Source organism: Leptodactylus fuscus, chromosome 1 (assembly GCF_031893055.1).
Source record: "Leptodactylus fuscus isolate aLepFus1 chromosome 1, aLepFus1.hap2, whole genome shotgun sequence".
Lineage (NCBI taxonomy): Eukaryota > Metazoa > Chordata > Amphibia > Anura > Leptodactylidae > Leptodactylus > Leptodactylus fuscus.
In genome coordinates, this window is record NC_134265.1 from 130,896,742 (window position 1) to 130,906,671 (window position 9,930).

General features: G+C 45.6%; 1 protein-coding gene across 1 annotated transcript in view; it reads left to right on the forward strand.

The window, feature by feature from the left end:
* Positions 1-9,535, forward strand: part of LOC142194189 (titin-like) — a 29,236-nt gene extending 19,701 nt beyond the window's left edge. The window contains exon 9 of the mRNA XM_075263209.1: positions 9,498-9,535. Within this exon, the coding sequence (XP_075119310.1) occupies positions 9,498-9,507 (10 nt within the window). The 3' untranslated portion in view covers positions 9,508-9,535. The remainder of the gene's footprint in view (positions 1-9,497) is intronic.
* Positions 9,536-9,930: the final 395 nt, after the last annotated feature.

The window sequence follows — 9,930 nt, forward strand, 5'->3', positions numbered from 1 at the left end:
TTCATGGTGGAGGGAGCCTCTAACCAGCAGAGTTGGGGGAAATCAGGGTGGAGGGAGCCTAGTATTAGCAGAATTGTGCAACGCTTATGGTGGATGAGTATGAGGATGCGGAGGAATTGGAGAGGTTGAGTACAGACATGGAGTTTCATGTTGGGGTGCTTTACACAGGTGGGCACAAAAATGACGGCTCTACCCAGTGGTGGTTCATTTTTATCAAAGTGAGCCGGTCGGCACTCTCAGCTGACAGACGGGTGCGCTTGTCAGTGATGATGCCACCGGCTGCACTGAACACCCTCTCAGATAGGACGCTGGCGGCAGGACAGGACAGCACCTCCAAGGCATATAGGGCAAGTTCAAGCCACAGGTCCAACTTCGACACCCAATACGTGTAGGGCGCAGAGGGGTCGGAGAGGACAGGGCTGTGGTCGGAAAGGTATTCCCGCAACATGCGCCTATACTTCTCACGCCTGGTGACACTAGGACCCTCCGTGGCGGCACTTTGGCGAGGGGGTGCCATCAAGGTGTCCCAGACCTTAGACAGTGTGCCCCTCGTTTGTGTGGACCGGTGAGAACTTGGTTGCCTACTGGAGGAACTGCCCTCCCTGCCGCCAACGTCACATGCTGGAAACATCTCCATCATATTCTGCACCAATTGCCTGTGGCAAGCATTGATGCGATTGGCCCTCCCCTCTACCGGAATAAAAGACGAGATGTTGTTTTTATACCGGGGGTCAAGGATAGCAAAGATCCAGTACTGGTTGTCCTCCATGATTTTGACAATACGCTTGTCGGTTGTAAAGCACCCCAACATGAACTCAGCCATGTCTGCCACAGTGTTAGTTGGCATGACTCCTCTGGCCCCACCGGAAAGTTCAATCTCCATTTCCTCCTCATCCTCCATGTCTACCCATCCGCGCTGCAACAATGGGACGATTCGAAGTTGCCCGGAAGCCTCCTGTATCACCATCACATCATCGGACAACTCTTCTTCCTCCTCCTCCTCCTCCTCCTCCTCCATTAAACGCAGTGAAGCGGACAGATGTGTGGACCTACTCTCCAGCTGTGACGGATCGGATGCTATCCCTAACTCCTCTGTGTGATCTGAGTTATCCCTGATGTCAATCAGGGATTCTCTCAGAACACACAAGAGCGGGATTGTAAGGCTCACCATCGCATCCTCAGAGCTCACCCTCCTTGTGGACTCCTCAAAGACCCGTAGGATGTCACAAAGGTCTCTCATCCATGGCCACTCATGGATGTGAAACTGAGGCAGCTGACTTTGTGGCACCCTAGGGTTTTGTAGCTGGTATTCCATCAAAGGTCTCTGCTGCTCAACCACTCTATTCAACATCTGAAACGTTGAGTTCCAGCGTGTGGGGACGTCGCACAAAAGCCGGTGTTGTGGCACATGCAGGCGTTGCTGGAGAGATTTTAAGCTAGCAGCGGCTACTGTCGACTTGCGAAAGTGGGCGCACATGCGCCGCACTTTCACCAGTAGCTCTGGAACATTGGGGTAGCTCTTTAGGAAACGTTGCACCACTAGGTTGAAGACGTGGGCCAGGCATGGAACATGTTGGAGTCCGGCAAGCTCCAGAGCTGCTACCAGGTTCCGGCCGTTATCACAAACGACCATGCCTGGGCCCAGGTGCAGCGGCTCAAACCATATTGCCGTCTCATCGAGGAGGGCATCCCTCACCTCGGAGGCAGTGTGCTGTCTGTCCCCCAAGCTGATCAGCTTCAGCACAGCCTGCTGACGTCTACCAACGCCAGTGCTGCAACGTTTCCAACTCGTAGCTGGGGTCAATCTAACAGCGGAGGAGGAGGCGGTGGCGGAGGAGGAGGCGGTGGCGGAGGAGGAGGCGGTGGCGGAGGAGGAGGCGGTAGAGGAGGAGGAGGAGGGGGGTGTTCTTCTCGTGTCCCTGCCAGGAATGTTAGGCGGGGAGACGAGGTACACCGGGCCAGTTTGGGAAGCAGTCCCAGCCTCAACTACATTCACCCAGTGTGCCGTCAGTGAAATGTAGCGTCCCTGTCCGCATGCACTTGTCCACGCGTCGGTGGTCAAGTGGACCTTTGTGCAAAGCGCGGAACTAAGGGCCCGCCTGATGTTGAGTGACACGTGCTGGTGCAAGGCGGGGACGGCACACCGGGAGAAGTAGTGACGGCTAGGGACGGCATAGCGAGGTGCCGCAGTTGCCATCAGGTCCAGGAAGGCGGGAGTTTCAACAAGCCGGAACGCCAACATCTCCTGGGCCAGCAGTTTAGCGATGTTGGCGTTCAAGGCTTGCGCGTGTGGGTGGTTAGCAGTGTATTTCTGCCGCCGCTCCAATGTCTGAGAGATGGTGGGTTGTTGTAAAGAAACGCCTGATGGTGCCTTTGATGGTGCAGGAGAAGGAGATAAGACAGGACCAGGGGAGGATGAGGTAGAAGTCAACAAAGTGGCGGAGGCAGATGAAGTGGTGTCCTGGCTCGTCCTCTGGAGTGCATCGCCAGCACAGTCAGCAGTGGCAGTGGCAGAGGCAGAGGCAGAGGCAGTGGCAGTGGCGTGAACGGCAGTCGGCCTTTGTCCTGCCGTTGCTGCCTGCCACTGATTCCAGTGCTTGGATTCCAAATGACGGCGCATTGAAGTGGTGGACAGGTTGCTCTTCTCAGAGCCCCTAATCAATTTCGAGAGGCAAATTGTGCAGACAACACTATATCTGTCCTCGGCGCATTCCTTGAAAAAACTCCACACCTTCGAGAAACGTGCCCTCGAGGTGGGAGTTTTTCGGGGCTGGGTACGAACTGGAACATCTTGGGAGATTCCGGGTGTGGCCTGGCTTCGCCTAAGCTGCTGACCTCTGCCTCTGCCTCTAGCTACCCTTTTTGGTGCTGCACCTGCCTCAACATCCACACTACTTTCCCCGCTTGACATCCCCCCTGTCCAGGTCGGGTCAGTGTCCTCATCATCCACCACTTCCTCTTCCAACTCCTGTCTCATCTCCTCCTCCCGCACAATGCGCCGGTCAACTGGATGCCCTGACGGCAACTGCGTCACATCATCGTCGATGAGGGTGGGTTGCTGGTCATCCACCACCAAATCGAACGGAGATGGAGGAGACTCTAGTGTTTGAGCATCTGGATACAGATGCTCCTCTGTTAGGTTCGTGGAATCGTGACGTGGAGAGGCAGGTTGAGGGACAATGAAAGGAGCGGAGAACAGCTCTGGGGAGCAGGGACAGTTTGGGTTATTGTTCTGTAAAGCTTCGGAATTTTGGGAGGAAGGAAGACAAGACTGTTGGGTAATAGGAGGAGAGGAGGCAGAGTCTGACTGGCTGCTGGACAATGTGCTGTAAGCGTTCTCTGACAGCCATTGCAAGACCTGTTCCTGGTTCTCGGGCCTACTAAGGTTTGTACCCTGCAGTTTAGTTAATGTGGCAAGCAACCCTGGCACTGTGGAGTGGCGCAATGCTTGCTGCCCCACAGGAGTAGGCACGGGACGCCCTGTGGCTTCACTGCTACCTTGCTCCCCAGAACCATTCCCCCGACCTCGCCCACGGCCTCGTCCACGTCCCTTTCCGGGAGCCTTGCGCATTTTGAATTCCTAGTTAGAAATTGGCACTGTATACCAGTAGTAAAAATTGTGGGTGCACGTAACCCCAATATATTCTTTGAATTCCCAGTCAGAAACTGGCACTATATGGCAGTAGCAAGAAATGAGGGTATTTATAACCCCAATATACTCTTTGAATTCCCAGTCAGACAATGGCACTGTATACCAGTAGTAAAAATTGTGGGTGCACGTAACCCCAATATATTCTTTGAATTCCCAGTCAGAAACTGGCACTATATGGCAGTAGCAAGAAATGAGGGTATTTGTATTCCCAATATACTCTTTGAATTCCCAGTCAGACAATGGCACTGTATACCAGTAGTAAAAATTGTGGGTGCACGTAACCCCAATATATTCTTTGAATTCCCAGTCAGAAACTGGCACTATATGGCAGTAGCAAGAAATGAGGGTATTTATAACCCCAATATATTCTTTGAATTCCCAGTCAGACAATGGCACTGTATACCAGTAGTAAAAATTGTGGGTGCACGTAACCCCAATATATTCTTTGAATTCCCAGTCAGAAACTGGCACTATATGGCAGTAGCAAGAAATGAGGGTATTTGTATTCCCAATATATTCTTTGAATTCCCAGTCAGACAATGGCACTGTATACCAGTAGTAAAAATTGTGGGTGCACGTAACCCCAATATATTCTTTGAATTACCAGTCAGAAACTGGCACTATATGGCAGTAGCAAGAAATGAGGGTATTTGTATTCCCAATATACTCTTTGAATTCCCAGTCAGACAATGGCACTGTATACCAGTAGTAAAAATTGTGGGTGCACGTAACCCCAATATATTCTTTGAATTCCCAGTCAGAAACTGGCACTATATGGCAGTAGCAAGAAATGAGGGTATTTGTATTCCCAATATATTCTTTGAATTCCCAGTCAGACAATGGCACTGTATACCAGTAGTAAAAATTGTGGGTGCACGTAACCCCAATATATTCTTTGAATTACCAGTCAGAAACTGGCACTATATGGCAGTAGCAAGAAATGAGGGTATTTATAACCCCAATATATTCTTTGAATTCCCAGTCAGACAATGGCACTGTATACCAGTAGTAAAAATTGTGGGTGCACGTAACCCCAATATATTCTTTGAATTCCCAGTCAGAAACTGGCACTATATGGCAGTAGCAAGAAATGAGGGTATTTGTATTCCCAATATATTCTTTGAATTCCCAGTCAGACAATGGCACTGTATACCAGTAGTAAAAATTGTGGGTGCACGTAACCCCAATATATTCTTTGAATTACCAGTCAGAAACTGGCACTATATGGCAGTAGCAAGAAATGAGGGTATTTATAACCCCAATATACTCTTTGAATTCCCAGTCAGACAATGGCACTGTATACCAGTAGTAAAAATTGTGGGTGCACGTAACCCCAATATATTCTTTGAATTCCCAGTCAGAAACTGGCACTATATGGCAGTAGCAAGAAATGAGGGTATTTGTATTCCCAATATACTCTTTGAATTCCCAGTCAGACAATGGCACTGTATACCAGTAGTAAAAATTGTGGGTGCACGTAACCCCAATATATTCTTTGAATTCCCAGTCAGAAACTGGCACTATATGGCAGTAGCAAGAAATGAGGGTATTTATAACCCCAATATATTCTTTGAATTCCCAGTCAGACAATGGCACTGTATACCAGTAGTAAAAATTGTGGGTGCACGTAACCCCAATATATTCTTTGAATTCCCAGTCAGAAACTGGCACTATATGGCAGTAGCAAGAAATGAGGGTATTTGTATTCCCAATATATTCTTTGAATTCCCAGTCAGACAATGGCACTGTATACCAGTAGTAAAAATTGTGGGTGCACGTAACCCCAATATATTCTTTGAATTACCAGTCAGAAACTGGCACTATATGGCAGTAGCAAGAAATGAGGGTATTTATAACCCCAATATATTCTTTGAATTCCCAGTCAGACAATGGCACTGTATACCAGTAGTAAAAATTGTGGGTGCACGTAACCCCAATATATTCTTTGAATTACCAGTCAGAAACTGGCACTATATGGCAGTAGCAAGAAATGAGGGTATTTATAACCCCAATATACTCTTTGAATTCCCAGTCAGACAATGGCACTGTATACCAGTAGTAAAAATTGTGGGTGCACGTAACCCCAATATATTCTTTGAATTACCAGTCAGAAACTGGCACTATATGGCAGTAGCAAGAAATGAGGGTATTTGTATTCCCAATATACTCTTTGAATTCCCAGTCAGACAATGGCACTGTATACCAGTAGTAAAAATTGTGGGTGCACGTAACCCCAATATATTCTTTGAATTACCAGTCAGAAACTGGCACTATATGGCAGTAGCAAGAAATGAGGGTATTTATAACCCCAATATATTCTTTGAATTCCCAGTCAGACAATGGCACTGTATACCAGTAGTAAAAATTGTGGGTGCACGTAACCCCAATATATTCTTTGAATTCCCAGTCAGAAACTGGCACTATATGGCAGTAGCAAGAAATGAGGGTATTTATAACCCCAATATACTCTTTGAATTCCCAGTCAGACAATGGCACTGTATACCAGTAGTAAAAATTGTGGGTGCACGTAACCCCAATATATTCTTTGAATTCCCAGTCAGAAACTGGCACTATATGGCAGTAGCAAGAAATGAGGGTATTTATAACCCCAATATATTCTTTGAATTCCCAGTCAGACAATGGCACTGTATACCAGTAGTAAAAATTGTGGGTGCACGTAACCCCAATATATTCTTTGAATTCCCAGTCAGAAACTGGCACTATATGGCAGTAGCAAGAAATGAGGGTATTTATAACCCCAATATACTCTTTGAATTCCCAGTCAGACAATGGCACTGTATACCAGTAGTAAAAATTGTGGGTGCACGTAACCCCAATATATTCTTTGAATTCCCAGTCAGAAACTGGCACTATATGGCAGTAGCAAGAAATGAGGGTATTTATAACCCCAATATATTCTTTGAATTCCCAGTCAGACAATGGCACTGTATACCAGTAGTAAAAATTGTGGGTGCACGTAACCCCAATATATTCTTTGAATTACCAGTCAGAAACTGGCACTATATGGCAGTAGCAAGAAATGAGGGTATTTGTATTCCCAATATACTCTTTGAATTCCCAGTCAGACAATGGCACTGTATACCAGTAGTAAAAATTGTGGGTGCACGTAACCCCAATATATTCTTTGAATTACCAGTCAGAAACTGGCACTATATGGCAGTAGCAAGAAATGAGGGTATTTGTATTCCCAATATACTCTTTGAATTCCCAGTCAGACAATGGCACTGTATACCAGTAGTAAAAATTGTGGGTGCACGTAACCCCAATATATTCTTTGAATTACCAGTCAGAAACTGGCACTATATGGCAGTAGCAAGAAATGAGGGTATTTGTATTCCCAATATACTCTTTGAATTCCCAGTCAGACAATGGCACTGTATACCAGTAGTAAAAATTGTGGGTGCACGTAACCCCAATATATTCTTTGAATTCCCAGTCAGAAACTGGCACTATATGGCAGTAGCAAGAAATGAGGGTATTTGTATTCCCAATATATTCTTTGAATTCCCAGTCAGACAATGGCACTGTATACCAGTAGTAAAAATTGTGGGTGCACGTAACCCCAATATATTCTTTGAATTACCAGTCAGAAACTGGCACTATATGGCAGTAGCAAGAAATGAGGGTATTTATAACCCCAATATATTCTTTGAATTCCCAGTCAGACAATGGCACTGTATACCAGTAGTAAAAATTGTGGGTGCACGTAACCCCAATATATTCTTTGAATTCCCAGTCAGAAACTGGCACTATATGGCAGTAGCAAGAAATGAGGGTATTTGTATTCCCAATATATTCTTTGAATTCCCAGTCAGACAATGGCACTGTATACCAGTAGTAAAAATTGTGGGTGCACGTAACCCCAATATATTCTTTGAATTACCAGTCAGAAACTGGCACTATATGGCAGTAGCAAGAAATGAGGGTATTTATAACCCCAATATATTCTTTGAATTCCCAGTCAGACAATGGCACTGTATACCAGTAGTAAAAATTGTGGGTGCACGTAACCCCAATATATTCTTTGAATTACCAGTCAGAAACTGGCACTATATGGCAGTAGCAAGAAATGAGGGTATTTATAACCCCAATATACTCTTTGAATTCCCAGTCAGACAATGGCACTGTATACCAGTAGTAAAAATTGTGGGTGCACGTAACCCCAATATATTCTTTGAATTACCAGTCAGAAACTGGCACTATATGGCAGTAGCAAGAAATGAGGGTATTTGTATTCCCAATATACTCTTTGAATTCCCAGTCAGACAATGGCACTGTATACCAGTAGTAAAAAATTGTGGGTGCACGTAACCCCAATATATTCTTTGAATTCCCAGTCAGAAACTGGCACTATATGGCAGTAGCAAGAAATGAGGGTATTTGTATTCCCAATATATTCTTTGAATTCCCAGTCAGACAATGGCACTGTATACCAGTAGTAAAAATTGTGGGTGTATATAGCCCCAATTCTATTGCTAGGGGACTTGCAGGGTATTTCTGGGGTGAAGGTGGGGGGGCACACCGTTGGAACGGGTATCGGGGTATATATCGGGTATACGGGAATACACTGACAGTGTATTCCATTCAGGATCCTGGGAAAGCTGGGTTGCGGCGATTGAGCCCGTCAGTGCCACGTTACACTGACAAGCTTCTCCCTGGAATTTAGCTCTTATAAGAGCTGTTGTGGTTGTCTTCTCCTTCCTATCTAGCCTGTCCCTGCCTACCCAGAATCTAAGCCCTAGCTAGCTGGACGGAAACCTCCGTCCTCGGTGAATTGCAAGCTCAGAATGACGCGAAGCTGGGCGTCGCTGTTCTTTTAAATTAGAGGTCACATGTTTTCGGCAGCCAATGGGTTTTGCCTACTTTTTTCAACGTCACCGGTGTCGTAGTTCCTGTCCCACCTACCCTGCGCTGTTATTGGAGCAAAAAAGGCGCCAGGGAAGGTGGGAGGGGAATCGAGTAATGGCGCACTTTACCACGCGGTGTTCGATTCGATTCGAACATGCCGAACAGCCTAATATCCGATCGAACATGAGTTCGATAGAACACTGTTCGCTCATCTCTAGCTATGTCCATATAGGATTTATTCAGGGCTGTTTTAATGTATTGGGGGGCTCTGTGCAAACTTTTTGAAAGTGGGCCCAAAATAGCCCCCATAACTTAATTTCCCCTGCCCCACTCAACCACTAATGTGACATTTAAAGAAAAAATACACACCAAATCGCGTTTCCGCGGACCTGCAGGCTCCGACTGTAATGTCTGTGGCTCATTGCACTTCCCTGCCACAGACATTATCAGCCAAAGGCTGAATAATGGAGCACGGAGCTATTAGCTCCATTCTGCACTGTAGTATTCATCCTCTAACTGTGTCCTTAGGACATAAATAAAGGTGAAATCACTGCCTGCTGCCCGGAAAAGTGGGACATCTCCCAAAATGAAGGATTGTCCCACTTCATCCAGGGCGGCCGAGGGGGCCCCCGCAACCATGGGGCCTGGTGCTGCTGCACCTTTGCACCTATGGTTAAAGCGGCCCTGGGTTTATTATATCAATAAGGCAATATAAATAGATTATGCCGACTCAAAATGCAAATAATGACAATAATTGGTTTTGCACTCGATGATACCACATATCAAACTAAATGTGTTCCACAACAGATAAATATATTAATAATTAATATAAATCTATAAATAATCTGCACATCTCCTCCTGCTGCAGATCACACAACATTTGCATGTGACAGATTCACAGATGAATTATGGATTTTCCTGCATTCCTATGTTATTATTTGATTGTAAATGTGTTTTTCTTATTTATTTTTTACAGAAGCAAGTAAACTGAGAAAGAAGAGATGTCAGTCCACATTATAAATACTAATCTAAAACTTCATTTTATATGTATATTTTTAGCTTGTTTGTATATGTGTATAATAGTATCAAGAATAAACAGATATATTTAGTTTAATTTAATGTGCTTTCATTTATTTCATTTGGTAGCCATATTGTGGTTTTAAATATTCATTTCATTGAGTCACTGGAACATAGTGATAACATCCACCAAATCTGGGCCCATATGGAGACCCTTGGCCTTCCTAACTTGAAAAGGACTGATAAAGGGCCAAAATTTGTGGCATGTTGCAGTGTATTTGTGTATTGTAAGGGAGTGTTCACACTGCCGCTGCTGTCCGCCACAGGTTTTCTGTCCTAAACCCCGGGGAAACTGGACAGGGGACAGCTTGTCAGCTTTAAAACCCATTCGT